This window comes from Pseudozyma flocculosa (assembly GCF_000417875.1).
Source record: "Pseudozyma flocculosa PF-1 unplaced genomic scaffold scaffold00021, whole genome shotgun sequence".
Lineage (NCBI taxonomy): Eukaryota > Fungi > Basidiomycota > Ustilaginomycetes > Ustilaginales > Ustilaginaceae > Pseudozyma > Pseudozyma flocculosa.
Window position 1 is genome coordinate 147,715 of NW_006920889.1, and position 19,514 is coordinate 167,228.

The 19,514-nt window shown below is 62.9% G+C and overlaps 6 protein-coding genes across 6 annotated transcripts; 2 read left to right on the forward strand and 4 right to left on the reverse strand.

The window, feature by feature from the left end:
- Positions 1–101: 101 nt before the first annotated feature.
- Positions 102–3,395, forward strand: PFL1_05669 (uncharacterized protein; the record flags this gene model as incomplete). Its single annotated transcript, XM_007883205.1, has 1 exon — positions 102–3,395. The coding sequence occupies one exon, from the start codon at positions 102–104 to the stop codon at positions 3,393–3,395; it is 3,294 nt and encodes a 1,097-aa protein (XP_007881396.1).
- Positions 3,396–3,931: 536 nt separating this feature from the next.
- On the reverse strand, positions 3,932–4,547 carry PFL1_05670 (uncharacterized protein; the record flags this gene model as incomplete). The annotated part of the gene is made up of 2 exons (XM_007883206.1): positions 3,932–3,996; positions 4,136–4,547. 2 exons carry the CDS (start codon positions 4,545–4,547, stop codon positions 3,932–3,934), a joined length of 477 nt encoding a protein of 158 aa, XP_007881397.1.
- An 833-nt stretch (positions 4,548–5,380) lies between these two features.
- PFL1_05671 (uncharacterized protein) lies at positions 5,381–5,976 on the reverse strand (the record flags this gene model as incomplete). The annotated part of the gene is made up of 2 exons (XM_007883207.1): positions 5,381–5,454; positions 5,559–5,976. The coding sequence occupies 2 exons, from the start codon at positions 5,974–5,976 to the stop codon at positions 5,381–5,383; spliced, it is 492 nt and encodes a 163-aa protein (XP_007881398.1).
- Positions 5,977–6,968: 992 nt separating this feature from the next.
- On the reverse strand, positions 6,969–7,484 carry PFL1_05672 (uncharacterized protein; the record flags this gene model as incomplete). The annotated part of the gene is made up of 2 exons (XM_007883208.1): positions 6,969–7,030; positions 7,121–7,484. The coding sequence occupies 2 exons, from the start codon at positions 7,482–7,484 to the stop codon at positions 6,969–6,971; spliced, it is 426 nt and encodes a 141-aa protein (XP_007881399.1).
- A 576-nt stretch (positions 7,485–8,060) lies between these two features.
- PFL1_05673 (uncharacterized protein) lies at positions 8,061–9,842 on the reverse strand (the record flags this gene model as incomplete). The annotated part of the gene is made up of 1 exon (XM_007883209.1): positions 8,061–9,842. The coding sequence occupies one exon, from the start codon at positions 9,840–9,842 to the stop codon at positions 8,061–8,063; it is 1,782 nt and encodes a 593-aa protein (XP_007881400.1).
- A 5,421-nt stretch (positions 9,843–15,263) lies between these two features.
- Positions 15,264–16,751, forward strand: PFL1_05674 (uncharacterized protein; the record flags this gene model as incomplete). Its single annotated transcript, XM_007883210.1, has 2 exons — positions 15,264–16,060; positions 16,199–16,751. 2 exons carry the CDS (start codon positions 15,264–15,266, stop codon positions 16,749–16,751), a joined length of 1,350 nt encoding a protein of 449 aa, XP_007881401.1.
- Between the last annotated feature and the right edge of the window lie 2,763 nt (positions 16,752–19,514).

A 19,514-nucleotide genomic window follows, 5' to 3' on the forward strand; every position in this document is an offset into this window, starting at 1 on the left:
CACCACCACCACCACCACCACCGCCACCTTGACCCTCGCATCGCACCGCACGGCCGCCGCATTCGCCACGCCACGCCCGTCATAGGGCACCGCTGCCCAAGATGGCATATCGCCTCTCTCGACGCCACGCTGGCCTCGCCTCCGCCTCGCACCTCGGCCTGGTGCGGCACTTGTCCCAGGCAAGGCCCGCCAACCCAACCGACTCGGCCCTCTCGCGCACCCTCTTTGTCCGTCCGCACGACGGCAAGCACCTCCTGTCCGCGACCCACACCCTCTCGCTCGTCGACTTTTTCGCGCGGCACCTCGGCGACCTCGACTTCTTCCACTGCCCGCGCGAACCCCAGGCCCAAAGGCTCCTCGGCTACCTCTGCCTCGTCTTCCGCCACCCGGATGCCGTCGCAAAGGCCCTAAGGGGCAGCTCGGCAGGCGAGGCCACTTGGAGGGTCGAGCTGCCGTCCATGCTGTCCAGTCGGCCCCGCAACACCTACCTCGACGACATTGCACATGCCCGCCTCGCGGGCAGCGCCGACCCCGCCGCCACCTCCCTCGCCTACCACGCAGCCAGCCACAGGTGGGACGCCAAACTCATACGCAACCCCGCAGCACTACGCCCCGGATGGGACGACGTTGCTCCCCTCGTCGGCATCCGCACCCTACCCGCACCTTACTACAACTTCGGCGCCACCCACTGGACCAACGACAACCAGGCTGACCCGGAATTTGGACGCGCACCTTCGTCCTTAGGTCGAGCAGCCAACGGCCTCGAAGCGTCAGATCCGGACCTCGAAGGCGACGAGCTCGATCAGTCTCTCGTCGAGACCGACTCCATCTTCCACATCGACCCAACGCCGCGAGACATCCTCGTCACCGTCGAGCGGGCCGCGCAGCGCGCTCCAGTCCGCAGCGCCAGGCGCGTCGGCGGCGCAGAGGGCCTCGACTCTACCACCGCAGCCGAGAACCCAAGGTCACGCTCGAGGCTACTCCAGGACGCCGAGGCGGCACTCAAGAGGTTCGGCGGCTTCCGAGGTGGCATCGCTGACTCGGTGCACGAGTCTCGCCGGAGGAGGCAGGAGCACGGGACAGGTCCTTCTCGGAGGGGGAGGACGCGGACGGACGAAGACGATGTCGAAATTCAGGTCGAAGCGGAAGTCGATCCTTATCCGCTGAACCAAGCTGCCCGCCCGGAACGGCCTGCGCCGCGATCCCGCTTTGCGGCTGCCGGTGGTGCCGGCCCCGGCCACGGCTCCTCTGCCCGCTTCGGCGACCAAGGTGACGGCTGGCCGCCCAAGGCTGCTCGCAACTACACCACCCTAGCCGCTGCAGCCATTCGCCCTTCGGGCTCGCTCGCCATGACTGCTGTCGGTTCTGGGTTACGGACGGGCTCGTCTCCAACATCGCCTTCCTCGTCTCGGAGCCCTCCGCGATGTTCGTCGTGCGTCTCCCGCTCCTTTGCCAGCTCCGCCACCGCCGAGGGTCTGTCGGACAGGGCGCGCCGCAAGGCAGAGTGGCAGCGTAACCGCAAGTCCAACTTTGTTGATGCGCTCAACGTGCGCGTCTACGGCGGCAGGGGCGGCGATGGCTGCGTGTCTTTTCATCGCGAAAAGTACGTCCAGTACGGGCCGCCTTCGGGCGGCAACGGCGGCCCTGGCGGCAGCGTCTACATCCGCGCCGTGGCTGGGCCGACGAACCTCTCGCGCCTCTCGAGGCGGTACCGAGCCGCCGACGGCCAGCACGGCCAGGGCTCGTTTCTCCACGGCCGGCGGGCCGACGACAAGGTCATCGAGGTGCCCGTCGGCACCGTCGTGACAGCCGTCAGGCGCAAGATGGACGAAGAAGAGCTGCTGGTGCAAGAGTACGAGACCGATCTCTTGCGGAGGGCGAGAAAGGCCAAGTGGGAGATGGGCGGCATGGTCGCCCCGGAAGAGGCCGTTGAGCGGGCCGAGGAGGAAGAACGGCAAAGGCGCCTCGCCCAGCGCGAGCAGTACGCGCTCGACCACGGGCAAACCTCGGACGATCCAGATCACGCTCCCGACGCAACGACCGCCGCCGAGGCAGCGCAGGAGGCCAGAGAGGCCGACGACGATGTCATCGATGGCGAGGCGCTGCTGGATCCGGCAGAGGCGATGCACATCCAGATGCTGCGCGACAAGGTCTGGCGCCACTACCCGCGGTCCGAGGAGTCCAACTACCGGCGCGACGAGTTCCGGGCGGCAGAGATGCGGCTCGCGTTCGAGAAGCGGCGCCAGCTCTCGCGATCAGCCAAGGCAGCGTCGACGCTGGCCATCTCCGGCGCTGACCTGGAGAGGAGCGCGGCCTCACAGACGCCGTTTGAGGAGGACCTCTTGGAGGAAGAGGAAGAGGAAGAGGTCGGAGAGGACGAGGGGGCGGACGAGGACGGCGTCGACGGCGTGCGCGCAAGCAGGCGGGAAGAGAGGGTCGCCTGGCAGGTCGACCTCGAGACGCCAACGCCCGCCTCGTCGCCGGGCATCCTGCTCGCGTCTGGCGGCATGGGCGGGCTGGGCAACCCGAGCTTCCTCACGTCGACCAACCGCTCGCCCAAGTTTGCCACGCGCGGCACCGTCGGCGAGTCGGTCGAGATCCGGCTCGAGGTCAAGTCGCCCGCCGACATTGGGCTCGTGGGCCTGCCCAACGCGGGCAAGTCGACGGTGCTGCGGGCGCTGAGCGGCGCGCGGGCCGAGGTGGGTAGCTGGCAATTTACCACGCTCAGCCCCAACTTGGGCGTGGTGCGGCTCGACGACCAGGGCAAGCTGGTCGGCGTCGGCACCGACGAGGTGTCGGAAGGATTCGGAAAGCTCAAGGGCATCGACACCGATCCGGTCGCGAAGGCCGAGGCGGACGGTGAGCAGGGCATCGAGACGTTCCGCCTCACCCTCTCGGACGTGCCGGGCCTGATTGAAGGGGCGGCCGAGAACCGCGGGCTGGGTCACGAGTTCCTGCGGCACGTCGAGCGGTGTCCCGTGTTGGTGTACGTCATCGACATAGGACCGGACAGCCCGCACCCGGAGCGGGATCTGCTGACGCTGCGGCGGGAGCTGGAAGAGTTCCGGCAGGGGCTCAGTCGACGGTGCAAGGTCGTCGTGGCCAACAAGGCCGACCTGTGGGGCGTGGGTGCCGACGCCGACGTCCAGGTCGAGACGGCCAAGGCCAAGCTGGCCAGGCTGAGGGAGACGGTGCGCCAGATTGCCCTCGAGGATGCCGACGGGAGGGAGGCGCGGGCCGACGAGCTCACCATGAAGGTGCTGCCGATCTCGGCCAAGAAGCGCCAGGGCACCGAGAGGCTGGCGCGCCTGCTTGGCGAGGTGTTGCAGAGGCAGAAGAGGGACGACGAGGACGATGTGAGGTGGGAGGCGGACGAGGCGGATGGGTTGGCCTGAAGCGGGTGCCGCGGCGGAGGAAGGGTGTGGTGACCTGAACGTTGTACGGAGGCGACTCCAAGGCACGGCAGAGGGTGAGGGGGCCAGCGTGGGAGAGAGCAGTAGTCATCCAGCAATCCGTACTTCGGGCCTTTGGGTCTTGACAGACACGTATGGCACGATGCCACAGACTGAGATCGACTCGGCGGATTCGTAAGCGAGCGAGCAAGCCAGCAAGAAGGGAACAGGATGCAGCTTCGTTCGTCAAGGAAAGGCTTCGAAAGGCCGTCCACAGCAGCGCTCACGAGGATACGAAGGAGCGTATGCCAGCGACAGGCGAGAGGTTGCGGGTTGGGCCGCGCCAAAGAGGGAAGAAAGATGTCGCGGGGCGATGCCCACCGGGGCACGACGACGAGGGAACAATTCGACAAGGTTGCACCACTGCGGCCAAACGTGCACGAGAGGGTGGGGCCGACAGGATCACAGCTCACCGGCGTAGAACGGCTTCGCCGATCCCATCCGATCCGAGCCGATCGCACGGCCATTTACCGAGGCTACTAGACACCAGGGGCCTTTTGGAAGATGGGAAGGACATGGACGTCATCCTTGCCAGTTCTCTCGACTGCGAGGCAGCAGCGACGAGGGTGCGGGGAGAGGGCGACGCGATCGAGGCACCAGCACCACGGGGTCAGCAACGCCAAGCTCGACGACAAGGGCCACCGCAGCGAATCCTCGACCATTCTGTACAGATGGGTACTCACGGACGATGGCAAAGTCGGTCCAGCCCGACTTTCCGCTGCTGAGCGTCTTCCACGGGTCGGGAGAGTAGGTGACTGCGCCGTAGAGCGGCGTGCAATGGTCGCCGTACCTTTCCACCGGGTACGAATCGGCGGTACCGCTGCCCCTGTGGTCGGTAAAGTACCATGCTGTGACGACGCCGTCGCCCTGATTGAGGCAGATCAGGTGCTCATCCAAGACCTTGGGGTCGCCCGTGACGAGCGACTGCGTGCTCGCCGTGCCGACGTTGGCGATGTGGTAGGTAGCCTCGATCTTGTAGCCCGGCATAGCCTTGGCCCCCACATTTTGCTTCGAGTCCTTGGGCGGCGCCCCACGGCAGCCAATGGCGACGAACAGGATGCTAGCCAGGACTGACAGGGTGGCGTGCGACTTCATCTTGAAATTCTTCGTGGTTGGGGGCTTGCGAGTTCGATGCGAGAGAGTGCCAGCACTTAGGGGGTTAGTGTTCAAGGGAAATCAGAGCGAAGGATGAGGGTGTTGATCAGGGTGGGTCAGGCGAGCAACGCACCCGGTGTTATAAGCATGCCCCCAACGCGCGAACGCAAGGTCACAGGCCTTGCTCCTGGGCACTACGTCCTTGCTCTTGTTCTCGATCCAGCCGCGAATCGGAAATGTGGGGCGGACAACTCGTTCTCGACCCACTTACGACTGTTTCATCCCCATGCGCTGGCACCAGAGAGTTCAGGGAACCGCCGCGATCGGAAGCATATCCGGCGTCAGGTTTGAGCTGTACCTCGACGATACCCGACCCTGAAAGGCTCATTTGCTCCGCGAACGGTGGCCTTCTCCCAGGAGCGGGTCGCGCAACAGCTTTCGCCCAGCTGCAAGTCAGAGTCGCGCGTGTGGGCGTTCACGAACAAGCGGACTCGGTACGTACCCAAGCGACGGTGCCTGGCGACGGTGCCTGGCTTTCTTCACGGCTGCAGAGTCCCCTCGCGCACGCTAAGATACGCCATGGACGACCGGGCGTTCTCTGTTCCCGACTCGGACATTCCGCTTTCGAATGTCGAAAGGGGCGCAACACATTCTCAATTCCTGTCGCACGACGGGTCAGAGCTTCAGGATTCATACGAGGATACGCTCAGAGGAAAGAGAATGGATCATGGCCCATATGCTTGTACCGCCGTGGCCGAGCTCGCTCCGAGCTGCTAGGTTGACGACGACCCGCGTCAGCAAGAACAAGCTACGAGGTACCGGAAAAGCGGCCCTCAGTAGTGCTTGAAGTTCTCCGTCAGCGTGATCTTGAGGGGGTCGCTGCCTTGCTTGTAGCCAGGCATGTAGACTGGAGAGGGGGAGGGCGTCGAGATGGCCGCCAGGGATGGGGGTGTGGGCCGGTAAGAGACAGTCTCTCTCGGTCTCGACAGAGCGTGGGACTAAAGCACGTACAGAGCAACGAGTAATGGACAACGTCCTCGTGTCCGGGACGCGTGTCATCCTTGTGTCCGAAGATCAGATCGTTCCAGGCATCGATCCCGTCCGGGCCGACGACAACGCATTTCGTCGGATCGTTGACGGCTTGCGTGTAGCCGTCTCGCTTCTTTCCCCGGACTACCTCCCTCTCGAGCGCCCACGACTCGGGCCTTGGTTTACCAGCGACAAAGTCCATGCAGAGTTGACCCGAGTTGTCGACTCCCTTTTCCCACTGGAGGCTCGCAGTGCCAATGTTGCGGATGTTGAGGTCGGCAGCGAGCGTGTAGCCGGGTCGAGCTTGGACCTTGGCTAGGGGCTTGGCCTCGGGCTGGCTAAGACAGGTGCCGGCCAAGGTTAGGACCACCAGGGTCACAAGGGAGGAATACGACTTCATCTTGATGCGCTGAGGTGCGGAGCTGGGTGGCCGAGATGGTTGTGGAGCGTTGGGGGAGTCGCGAATGCTTGAATAAGATCTGTGCGCAGCTGACCAGAGCCTTTATACATATGTCGTTGATGCCGCGCCTCTTCGACTCGCTCGTCTCTTTGCGAGCGGGAGTGGGGCCGCCCCACTTCAGTCCGCAGCCCACATCTCCGGCTATGGGTACCTGGCGACCCATCGATACCGCCACGGGGTGGAGGCAGGTACCCGCCGGATGGAGGCAATGCGAATCGCCACGGGTACCTTGCTGACGTGGTTGGAAGGCGCAGCAATCCAACCACCGGCAGCAAGACACATTTCCCAGTTCGTGACCTCGTCCGCTCGCATCAATTTTCAAGGGTGGGGTCAGATGGACAGCCAAAGGAGGTGGGTTCTGGTGTGACCGGTGAGCGCGTGCCCGGTGGGGCATTCGAGCCTCGTTCGACGGCGTCTCTTCATCAACTGTGGGTTGGGTGAGATCGGGTTCCACCATGCCCTTCCAGCAGGGGCGACGGGTCGATGAGCGGCGACTAGGAAGCTCGCTCTACACTTCATCGCTAGGCAAGAGGCGCTTGGCGCACGAGTCGAAACCTCCGCTCGAAGTCGCCTTCACGCAACTGCAGCAGCTGGCGACCGGGCCCTACGAGGGGCACAGATAAGATGATGTTGATCACCTCCGGGCCCTGCTCGTCACTGTCACTGTCCTGGTGGTTTCAATCTGGCATGACCAGGACTGTCCCGGCGCGCGCATGCCCGTTTGGCCGTCACCGTCGAGAAAGAGAGGCACTGTTCTTTCCGACCCAGACAAAGGCACTCTCACGCTCGCCGCGCCCGGTAAGATAGGCGCAAAAAGGCGTGCTCAACACGAACGTGGATACAGCTACGACTGTTGGGGGTCAATTGGAAGGCCGGTCGCCGGGCGAACGATGATTGTAGAGCCCAACGATGACGGAGCAGGTAGCGCGACCTTATCCGGAAGCCGTGAACTTTCCAAGGGTGTGGCTTCCGGGCTGGATGGCCCTTCCTTCGACTATGCCATAGATGAAAGAGACGAAGTGTCAGTAGCGATGTGGTATCCGAAACCTTTGCTGACCCGTTCGAGGCTTCAGCGAAAACCCACTGTAGATGGAATAGTCCGTTGGCTGACGGCCACCTGACCATCCGTTGAGGAGGGCGTTCCAGACCTGGTCATCTTGAGGCAGCATGTCTTTCATGGCAAGGCAGTGGCCGACCGTGACCCAAACGTCCCTGCCGGCCCCGTCCATGCGCCAGCGAGCCCCCTTGCCGTTGTAGCAGATCTGGTTCTGCTTGGTCTGGTCCCGCGCGGTGGGGTCGAGCTGCAGGCTGACCGTACCGAGTCCTACGATGCCGAAGGTGCTAAGAAGGATGTTGCCAGGCTGGGGCTTGACGTTGGCCGCGAAGCTCGTGGCACCACCCATCAGGGCGACGGCAGCGAGATAAGACAGGTTCGAGCTGAGCTTCATGGCAGCAGGGGATCGAGAGTTTGCGTTGGGCGTAGACGTGTAGGGCGAGGAGCGGCAAATGATGGGGACGATGACTGAGGGCTTGGAGATGATGGAGCCGCCTTGCCACGGAGAGCAGCTGCTACTTATGTTGGAAGGCACGTTCGACCTCGATCCCTTTGCGCCCAACATCCGAGCATCGGCGGTGGCTGTGTAACTTGCAGTAGTATTCGGCCCGGGGAGCGAGGTGGGGGCGCCAACCGCGTTGCTCAGGCAACAAGGTGACCATGGCACCTGGTGGGGCGATCTGTCACCCGAAGTCCTCTTCCGAGCCATCCTGCTATGTATCCTCAGCACACCGCTCACACTTCGGGTGCGGTGGGGACGGCGCTCGCACGTCGGGTCGTACATGGAATATCAGGGCCTGCACCAAGTGTTCGCTTCTACCATTCGTTCTTCTAGTCGCCTAACTCTACATTTCGCCAGCTGAAGACCAAGGAGGCCAGGATGAGCAGGCCCACCGCGAGCCACACTGCACGCGAGCCGCTCCCTTGCCTTGCACGCTCGTCCGCCGCTGCGTCCGACCGAAGACGATCCTCAAAAGGGCACGGGGATGATGCGCGACTTGTAGTTGCGCCACGTCGGCAGCTGGCGCTTCTGCTGGGTGCCCGACGTCTTCTGCAGGTCCTCGATGGCCGATGCGTAGCGGACCAGGGTGGCCTCGCTGAACGCGGTGCCCATCAGGCCGAGGCCGAAGGGCATGCCCGTCTCGGGCGTGACGCCGGCCGGCAGGTTGATGATCGGGTAGCCGGCCTGGGCGGCGACCTGGGGCGCCTGTGCCACCTCGGTGGGGATCAGGAGGAGGTCGACCTTGTCGCCCTTGTTGTACAGCGCGGCGTCGATGCCGTCCTCGCGCGAGGCGCGGCGGCAGAAGTTGAGCGCCTGCCAGTAGGTCTCGTTGATCTCGCCCTTGGTGGCGAGCGAGGCGAGGAAGCCATCCTGGCCCGACGCAAACGCCGGGTGGGTGCCTGGGTTGCCGCCCTCGGCGCCGTCGTTGTCGTAGTTGTACTGCACAATGTCCTCGAGGCTCTTGATGTCGGTGTTGTTGAGCTCCGAGAGGTAGGTGCGGATGTTGTTGTAGAAGTCGACCTTGATGTAGGTGTACTCGCTCTCGTTGGGGTAGCCGCGCGTGGTGCCGTAGTCCCAGTTCCAGCCGTCGGGGCTGACGAGGAGCTTGCGCGTGGGGATCTCGGTGCCGTTGACGACCTCGGCGCCGGCGTCGCGGATCAGGCGGATCAGCTCGCCCAGCTGCTGCTGCTGCGTCGCGGGCGCGAGGCGCCAGAAGCTGTCCCACGGCACGCCGAAGCGGGCGCCGCGCAGCGCCGACTTGTCGGTGAGGAAATGCTTGTAGCCGGTGGCCTTGGGCGGCACCTTGCCGACCTGGGCCGAGGTGGCATTGTCCCGCTTGTCGACGCCGTAGATGGCGTCGAGGACGTAGGTGGCGTCGCGCACCGTCTTGGCGTGGACGCCCACCGTGTCCTGGTTGAGCGACTCGGGCACCACGCCGGCGCGCGACGTCAGGCCGACGGTGGGCTTGATGCCGACGATGCCGTTGCGCGAGGCCGGGTTGACGACGGAGCCGTCGGTCTCGGTGCCGAGCGCAAAGGGAATCATGTTGGCGCCGACGGCGACGCCGCTGCCCGACGAGCTGCCGCCCGGGTTGACGACGAGGTTGTAGGCGCTCCTGCACTGGCCGCCGCGGCCCGAGTAGCCCTCGCTGTAGTTGTTGGTGCGCATGTCGGCCCACTCGGACAGGGTGGCCTTACCGAGGAGCAGGGCGCCGGCCTTGCGCAGCCGGTGGATGACGTGCGAGTCGCGCGGCAGCACCGATCCGAGCAGCGACCACGAGCCGGCGGTGGTCTCCATCTTGTCCTTGGTGCCGATGTTGTCCTTGACGATGAAGGGGACGCCGTGGAGGGGTCCGCGGACGTTGCCCTGCTTGCGCTCCTCGTCGAGGGCGGCGGCGATGGTCATGAGGTCCGGGTTGTGCTCCATGATGGCGTTGACGTAGCCGTCGACCTGGTTGATGCGCTGGAGGTAGCACTGGGCCACCTGCTGCGACGTGAGCTTGCCGGACGACATCCACGACTGGATCTGGTCGATGTCGACCTCTTCAAAGTTGACGCCGTGGCAGTCCTCGACGGGGAAGAGCTTGGAGCCATCCTGGCCGTTCCTGGGGAATTCGTAGGGGAAGGGCTTGCCGAGCACCTGCGACGAGACGAGAACGTCGGTGTCGGCGCGCCGCCCGGGTGCGTAGCTCGCCGAGACGGCGACGGCCGTCGTGGCCGCCAGCGGGAGGAGGGTGTTGAGACGGACCATGGCTGGTCGGAGAGGAGGAGGAGGGAGGCGAGGTTCGGAGCGGAAGCGTTGGAGGCCGAGGTCGTGTGCGATGAGCCGGACGCTGGGTGATGGAGTTATAAGGCAGGCCAGACGAGGTGGCGAATGAGCAACGGCACGGAGGAACGGACGAAGAGGCCACAGACGACGGCGGTCGTTGTTCGTCAAGGGAAAGTCAGGCCAGGCCCAAGGGGGGGGGGCATGGCATGGATGGGACCTGCAGACCGCCACGACCCCAGGGACCGGCGGCAGGGGTTTTGCCGCCTATTTCGAGGCGGGCGCTCTGCTCGTCTTTCTCGGCGGGGCCAGGACACCTCGCCCTCGCCTCGTGGAGCGCCGCGCGGGTGTTGTTGCTCTGATCTTTCCTTCTTGCTTCTTCGCACGCCGCTCGCTTCATTCTTCATCAAAGAGGTCCGCGGCCATACCGCAACGCTCTAGGTTTTGCCAAGGCAAGGCGAACGTCGTTTGTGTGTTGTGTCACCTACCGGCACGAGGCTGGCGAGGCCTGCCGTAAGGACGGATGGGCACCAGACGCTTCGGCAGGAAGGACGCGCGCGCGCCGTGTTGCGGTACAGACAGCAGGGGGCTGGGCTGGGCTCCGCGCGGGACCACATGGATGAGGCGAGGGTGGTCAACAACGGCGGCGGTCAAGTCGGGGAACAAAAGGGCAGACCGAGAAGCGGCCGGTACGTGTATGGCCGTGCCGTGGCGTCGATCCTTGCATCGCCTTTTGAGTTGTTTGCTCGTCGACAAGGCGGAGGGGTCGTCCTGCGTTGTAGCGGAGGTCATACATACATGTATGGAGCACGCCGACGAGCGGAACCCAACCCTGGCAACCATGCTTGTTCCTTGACCTGTTCTCTTGCTTGCGGCCAGCAGGCAACCCCCTTCGGCTCCGCGACACCGATGGCAAGCTCTAGATTGCTACCACTGGCCCTGTCAGCCCTTGGACTCAAGCGTCCCACGACTGAGCTTGGATCGGCTCTCAAGTACCACACTGCCACCCTTCGACGGAACAGCATGCCTCTACGTGACCCGGGCGCACGTATGACCATGCAATCAACGATCGAGGGTTGCGTGCGGCGAACAAAGCCAGCAACAGCTGAAGGTGCGCCGGGTGGCAGGCTGCGTTTGGATTGAAGTAAGCAAGCAACCAGCTGTACACGCGTACGTACACATGTTGCTGATGGTCGTGCGGTACATACGGCCGACCAAGATCAGGCTGGCGAGCAGGAAGGGGAGAGGAGCGTTCCATGGAAGCGACCTAGATTCGTAAAACCGCCTGTGCGCCCGCCTGCCTGCGTGCATCTTCGTTCTCTCCCTTAAATTCTCGAGCGTACCGTACCACGGCCTCGCAGATCGCAAAGGCCGGGGGGGCAGACCTGCCTGGAAAGCGCAACGTGGACGTGCGCAAATCTCGCGCGCTTGGCCTGGCCTGGTCTCATCTCGCCCTCCTGCCCTTGCTCGCCAACCTTCTTCGCCGTCTCTCGCTACCAAGTGGCAGCAGGCCTCTAGCGTGTGCACATGTACGTCGGCACACTGTTCCGATCCAACGCCCCTTGCCCATGTCCCGAAAACACGGACGTCGGCTGTTGTCTGTTCCCACGTTCGGGGATCCGAAGCGGGAGCCAGCCAGCAGCTGCGGCAAATCCCACGAGCCCACGTTCATTATCGGTACCACCGTGCGCTGCCCGATTGTTCACTTCGCCGGCGGTTGAAGGGCTTTTCGATGCCGTCCACAGCCCTTTTGTCGGCGCTGAGATCTCTGGGGGGCGCGAGGATTGCCAGTGTCGACTTCCTCTCCGGTCAAGATCGCCGCCCTTGTACATACGCTCCAAATCGTAGCTGTCTGGCTGAATTAATGGGCGGCGAGGTGCGCCTTTCCAAAGGAACGGTAAGCGAGCGCGTACCTACATGGTCCGTGAGAGCTCGTCGGTCGGCCGTGCATCGCTCGGTGGGCACCGGGCCGTTGGCAGACAGCGCGGCCGTATAGCACCGATTCGAGCCGATGCTGGCAGGCTCGGTGCCGTGCTGCCGCTGCGCCGCCCCTCGCCCTTGCAGCGAGCGAGAGGCACATTGAACGAGCATACGTAATCCGCGCACGACAACGGCGACGGCAAACAACCAAAAGCCGCTGGTCGCGAGCAGACGGCGGCGACGAGTAACTCCGTCCAGCCAAGCCCCTAAGGGTTCGTTTCGGATGGTCGAGTGGTCGTGTGGGAGGAGCGGGACGAGGAAAAGGGAAAACACGCGGATACCAAACGAAGCGAGGGCGGCCCGAGGGGAAAGGAGCCAGGTAGCGAGCGGCAGTGTTAGGGATCACCGAGCCAGCAGAACAGCGTGCCGGGCGGAGAGCGAATCTGTCAAACGAAGTTCCCGACCGTGCGGCGGTTGCTGCTTGCTTCTGTCTGGAAAGGGAGGACTTTGAATTCACGGACTGTCAGCGCTGTCTGGTGTGCACCGACGATCCCCTTGAAAGGTTTACCAGAAGGCGGGTCAAGGACTGGGGGGTTCGTGCTGCTGAAGACCGACGACTGCTGATACGGTACGTGGATATAGTTATGCACCGAAGCATGCATGGGAAGCGGCGACGACAACGACGACGACGACGCCGTCACACCACCACCAATGGCGGACATGACCGAAAAGCCGGGCCGAGGGCCGAACCGGTCAAAGGCAGGACGGCCCATCGACGTTTGCCGTGTGCCGCCGTCGCTTGCCGAGATCGATCGTCTGCAAGGGGCAGAGGCTATCTGTCTGTGTGTGTGTGTGCGTCCATCTGCTGCTGCTTTCCGCCGTCTTCGGCCGCCTCTTCGCATCGTTTCCAAGCAGCGCCGATCCACGAAGCTGTGGCGCAGTGCAAGGTATCGATTTCTATGGGCTCTTGTGGCTGGGCTTTGCGTTCCATGAAGAGCCCATCATGGCAGGTGCAATCGATCCCGTGCACAGATGCAAGGGCGTCGACAACAAACGCCTCCGGCCGCACAGAAGGCGGCGATCAAGGCCGCCACACCGTCAACTTCGGTCTCTCGTCATACATGCTGGCTGCGGCAATGGTATCAAGAAGTCGAAGTCGCTCTCTCATTCCTCCGGGCCGCCGCAGCGATCGATGCTCTTGGATGTTTGGGTAAAGGCAGGGCCTACCGAATGCGCGACTCCCGTTCGGGCGGCGGATGCCAACGGGCCGGCCTTCGGGAACGTCAATCTTGGTCGGGACACTTCTTGGCTCCGATGAGGGTCCCAAGCGAAGCGCTAGGCTCAATCGGGGTTCGAGACACCACGAGGGTCCCTGCCGTGCCCTAGCCTGCCTCCTCTCAGGTTAGGGCCCACGTTTGAGGAGGAAAAAGCCAAGCAGCCAAGCATGTCTCCCGCCCTGACGAAACCGGCTCCTCGCCCATCGTCCATCCATCGCCTGGGCCTGGCGGCTTTGCCCGGCCTGCCTCTTTCGGGCCCCGTGTCTTGGCGAGACGAGTGTTTTCAATCACCCCAGCACGGCTTACGGCAGGCCATGATCGAATGATGCTGGTCCGAGAAACAATAATGTCAATGGGAGCGCGGAACGAAGCTGACCAGCAGCCACATGCGAGGAAACAAGGGACAGAAGAGAAGAAAAAAATCTTCCGGCTTGCCCTGCGTCGCCGATGCGGTACCCGTACCTGTTTGGCCGAATCCAGCTCGCTCGACGTTTTGGGCGGCCAACACCGTTTCGGCCCTCGATACTCTGCGATGCCGCCTGAGCAGTACGAGCAGCGCTCTTGCCGGCGCGACATGATCCGGCCCTTCCGCTGCGGTCCTCGTCAACCTCCGCTCGTCGTCAGCGGCTCGTCGAGCAGTACAGCACTTTAGTCGCTCAGCCGGCTCGAAACGTTCCGACACTCTCGTCGCCGCCGCCTTGTGGTGCACTGGTGCCTCCACTCGCTGGCTGATACCTGCCACCGGTACAACGCTCGATGCTCGATCCGGAAGGTCGCAGTCGTCGACACAAACGCACGCGCCGTCATGCCCGCTGCTGTCCAAATGCCGCCTCGCGGCCTCGAAACCCGTTCCACCCCCCTTCCTCGCTGATGATCCAGCAGCTAGTGTGTGGTGCGCCCGTGAGACAGAGAACAACCCAGACCGGACCGAAAGTCGCCTGCCATGCGTACCCCTGCCCCCCTTCGACGTCTTTGCGTGCGTGCATGGCTGTTCCCTCGCTGCTCGACATCGCCGCTGCCGCGCGTACCGTACCTGCCTGACCTGCTCCTCGAGGAAGCCGTCTGCCGTACATGGCATAGCATAGCATCGTTGCCGCCCTCTTGCGTGTGAAGACGCCCAGTACGTACATCGAACAGGCCTTCCATCTTTTCGCCTAGTCCCCGTTCCCCGTGTACGACATCGTTGCCCATCTGCAGCCTCGACTTCGCCTCCAACGATATCGTACCACGGCCTCGCCATTCTCCTGTCCACGCTGCCTCTCTTCTCTGCTTCGCTTCCCACTACCTAACCCTCCCTCTCTCCTCATCCCCTCCTCCCTTCCCTAGGCATCGCTGCTTCTCTGCCTCTCGTTCTCTCTTCCCTGCGCCTGCCCGCCGCACCACACTGCATCGACACCGCACGCACGCCGACCGTCTGTATCTCTTCGCACGGGCAACACGCCGCGTGCCTACATTAGTCCGTTCCTCGCCATCTGACAGCAGTGACAGGGCGCTGGCAGCAGGCACGTACGCACGTCGCTGCTCGTTTCGATCTTGCGCCCGCCCGTCGACCGGGGCCGCAGCGACATTCGCAGGCTAGTGGACCGCCCATAGAAACCGGCAAAGAACGTCCATCGACAGCCGATCGACCCATCCTTGCCTCCCCGACTCTCTCCCTAGGCCTATCACGAGCTCGAGCGAGATCCCCCTGTCGGCGCCGGCGTCGTCTGTCGTTCTCTCCCTTCAGCATCAAGGTCAATCGCAACCGGCCTGCATTTGCACACCAGCACGCCCACCGCACCACGACACCGGTCTCTTCCGCCCACCCGCGTCGCGCCGTTCCCCCAACCTCGACCTCGCGTTGACCTGAGCCTTTGTCGACGTGCACCTCGAAGCGAGGAACCCCCATCCACCCTCGACGGGATGCAACACGTTGGTCGTCGGTAGCCGCGCTGTGCCCAACCCTTCGTTTCCCTCGTCTGGCCCGCTCCGAGGATCCTGCGTCGAAGCAACAGAAGCGACACCGTCTCCTCGTTTGCAGGGCGCATAACTGGCCATCTCGCAGCAAGATCCTACACCTCGCCCAACGTCGATGAAGCCTTAAAAAGGCCTGACGCCGGCATTTGCAAACCATCCTCGCCATCTTTGTCCTTGTCCCCGTCCACCCGGTCGCTCCTCCATCCTCGACCCATCCGTTCACTTCCCCTGCCGCTCGCAGTCGACGGTCAACATGGCGGCGGTCCTCATCGAGCCGACGACCTACTCGGTCACGCCGACCGCGTTCGCCACCGGCGTGCCCAAGGCGGTGCAGAGCGCCTACAACGCCGGGCGCATCCCTCCGGATGTGCCCATCTCGCGCTTCCTCGAGTCGCAGGACTCGGGCGCGCTGGCGTTCATCTACTTCTTCATCATCTTTGCTACGCTCCTCGTCCTGCTCCGTCTCTTTTCGCGCTCCTTCCTGGCCAACTTCACCGGGCCCGACGACTGGCTGGCGGCGCTCACGATCCCGTTCTACGTCGCGTTCGGCGCGCTCTGCATCATCCTCATCAAGATCGGGTCCGGCCGGCACATCGAGTGGATTCAATACGTCATGGATCAACCGATGAATTCATACTCGGAACGGCTCGACTTCTACGCACATCTACTCTACACGACGGCGCTGTGGATCTGTCGGCTAAGCGGTCTGGCTTTTTACCACCGCCTCTGCCGCAACATCCCGCGGATGGGTGTGGCCATCTGGTCGACCGTGGCCTTTGTCACTGCAGGCTTCATCGTCCAATTCCTCCTCATTCTCCTCCATTGCCTCCCTGTGACCGACCTATGGCCGTATGTGTGGCAACCAGAGGTCCTCAACTATACCTGCATGCTCTGGCAGGTCATCTATACCACCAACTCGGCCATCTCGCTCCTTTCCGATATTCTCATCTTTACGATCCCGGCGTGGGTCATTGCCTCGCTCAAGGGCACCGACTCGAGCATCCGCATCAAGCTCATTCTCATCCTCTGTCCCGGCGTGCTGACGACCATGTGAGTATACCTCGGTGATGGTCCGGAGCGGCGCCGCTCGCCGTCGCGTCCGACGCGCTGTGAGGAAAATTGCGCGCAGCTCGACTGACTCTCCCTTCCTCGCCGCCTCTACCGTCCTTCTTCCTCTCGCTCCGCCAGTGTCTCGATCGCGAGGCTGGTGTTCGTCATCATCTCCGGCTTTGACGCGGCCGACCAGAGCTGGCTCTACTCGCCGCTGCTCGCCATCGAGGTGGCCGAGATGGGGACGACGATGATCGCGCTGAGCGCTCCCGGCATCAACCTCTTCTTCCACCGCGTCACGGGCAAGGGACCTTCGTTCCGCTCCACCCGCGGCGGAGACACGTCCAAGTCGCGCTCGGGCGGCTCGGTACCCATGTACCACTATTCGCGGGATACCAAGGTGCGCGTCGACCGTATCGGCCGCGAGCGGTTGGCGGGCCAGTTGAGCCCCGAGCTGCCGCCGCGACACCACCCCTCCGCCCTCGTCGAGGACGGCACGGATCCCGCCAAGCTCGCCGAACTCGACCGCGCCGCCAGCCCTCACTCTGCCACGCCCTTCGCCAACGGGATCTACGTCCAGGGTGCGAGGAGCGACGCGGAACATGGGCCCGACTCCGAAAAGGGCCTGTACGAGGACGACGACGACGACGAAGAGCCCTACTTCTACAACGCCACGCGGTCCCGTCACTGAGTGTGTCGCGGTCGCCCCCCCTCCCCTCTTTTCAGGCCGATGTCCCTGCCTGGCCCCTCTCCTCTCCCCTCACCAACCTCCCCTCCCCTCCTTCCCCCGTAGTCCAACGCCGTCGTTCCTTTTGTGCCCCGTCACCCGCCCGCCCTGAATTCCCCGGTCGATTCTGTACACTTAGCTTTGTATCCAGCAGCGATTCAAAACCATCTCCGAGACGGGACGTAATCTGATCTTGCAGCCGCTCTCTGACTGATTCCGCTCTCGACGCACGGGGGGGAGTGGGACGAAGACTGATGACAAACGTCAAGGATGTCGTGTGGTTGTTGCGGGCCCTTGACTGCAGCAGTGAACCACTGATGCAGCTTGTTGATGCAGCCACTCTTCGCAGCTGATGAAGAAGGTGATGTTGTTCACATCACTGTGCTTGTGCAGACACAATCTTATCAATCAATAGTGTATAGAAGCTGACATCAGTAGATGCAGGTTGTTGTTGTTGCTTTAGGAGGCAGTAGAACTTTAAAAAGATGGCAAGCCTCCTAATGGTTCCTCTTCCAAGCCATCCAATCCCACATTGTGTTTGTGTGTGTGTGTGTGTGTTATCCTGGCAGGCTTACCAATGACTTGGAAGTAGCCTGCGCCATGGAAGAAGGCATCAGCACAAGGCCTAGTACCCCTCCAACCTGGCAGACAGCCTGTGCCAAGTAACTGCAAGACCTGCTGGCTGCAGACATCCAGAATGCCCAAGATGTCCTCAGGATGCGCAGGATCACACAGGCCATTGCCAACAACAAGATTCAAGAAGAGCGCCAAGACCACAGTCAAGAAGATGACCAAGGCCTCGGATGCTGGCTGTCTACTTGAGTTGCAGCCCATGTTGATAGCTACCGCAAGGTCAACTTCAGCCATACCAACAGCATCAGGTTCTCACCATACCTGCACCAACTCTCGCTGGTAGCAGACGGTTGCCAAGAGGAGCTTATCCACAGCCTCGGTCAAGACAGCCGATTCCAAGTCTCCCACTTGTGCCACCATGGTGGCTGCTTCAACCCTGACCACCTGGTTGTCGAGCCAAGCCAGCTCAACCGCAACTCCTGCAGCACATACCTTGCACCTCTCTCTGCCAAAGACACCATTCCCCCAACCCACAGGGAGGCACTCACTTATATGGTCAGCTGGCCTTTGATGTATGATGTAGATTCAAGAGTGGCTGCTCACAGCCTTCCTGCTAATTTTGACGCTTGCAAAAATGCAGCCAGGGGAAAGGCTGAGCAAGTACTTTGTCCCAGCACAAGCGGTTCAGCTGGCAGGCAGATGCAGCTGCTATCCAGGGCACTGTCCTGCTGTACATCACTACAGCTACACCTGACAGCATTTTGGCTTGGCATCACAGTCTTGGCAAGATTGTAAAGCAGCTCCAGGGTGGCCAAGCCAACCAGAGGATGGAGGTGCTGGGACAAGCTAATGGAGACACCTTTTCTGTATCCCAGCAAGACATAGCTAACAACTAGGCCTACCTACGGCCCGAAGAAAACGTATTGGTGCTACGCTTTGGTGCTACGCTTCGAAAAATCTGCAGCTACGATTTTTGGACCCTTGACCGTAGGCCCGCTACGGTCCTGGAGCGTAGGGAAGCGTAGGGCCCTACGCTTCCGAGGCGTGTAGCGGCCCTACAATTTTGGCACCGTAGCAGCCCTACACTTTCCGTGCGTAGCATGCCCTTGCTCTGAGTACCGTGCAGGCACACAAGCAGCACAGCCGTATCTACTTGATGGGCACAGAATCGATTGCAATACTACCTAGTCTACATACTGTGGCAAAGCGGCGTGGCAGAGCGACAAAGTGGGCGTTGGCGGCGGTGGCGGCAAGGGTGAGGCGGCAAGGGCAAGGCAAGGCGAGGCAAGGCGGCAGGGTAAGGCGAGGTGGCGCAAATTGACGGCAAACGCAGGCGCGAAGGCAGAGGCGGCGGCAGCAGGGCACGGCAAGAGCGTTGGCGAGGGCGTCGGCGGCATCCGCAGCAAGGGCAGTCAGAGAGGGAGGAGGAGGAGGAGCAGGCGTCAGCAATGCTTGCGCGTTGGCTGAGAGCGCAGTCGGCACGCTGGCAGGCAAGCGGCACTCACCTAAAGCATCGCCAGGCCGTTGATGCCGATGTCAGAGCAGCTGCTGTGGCGGCGTGGGAGGAAGGGCAAGGCTGGAGGGCAAGGCAAGGCAAGCGTCAGTAGGGACTCACGGTGAGGATGCGGCAATGCCAGAGGCGTGGCGGTGAGGTCGATGTTGTCGAGTGTCGATCTGGTCGATGCGATGCTGTCGATGCTTGCGATGCTGGCGTGGCGTGGCTGGAGCGGAAGCGCGAGTCGAGGCCCTCAATCATCGGAAATGTCGGAGAGCGCGCTCCGATGTCTCCGATGATTGAGAGGCGGCGGGCAGAAAGGCGGCGCAGCGGCTGAGATTGCTGGCTGAGCACCGCGGCAGCAAGACGTCGTAGGCGGCACAGGCAGCACCAGAGGATGACAAAGCCGTCGACTTGTTGGTGGCCGCAGTGGTGCTGAGGGCTGTCGGCGGATGGCGGCAGATGGTAGCGGGTGGCGGCGGATGGCGGCGGGTGGCGTTGGGTGGCGTTGGGTGGCGTTGGGTGGCGTTGGGCGGTGGTGGTGGCGGGAGGAAAAGGAGCGGATGGAAATGTGGAGGGCTGAAGGCCGGCGCGCGCGTCAGCCCCTTTTCGAATTTTCGATTGCTCGCGCGCGGGCTAGCGGGCTGGCAGCTCGGCTC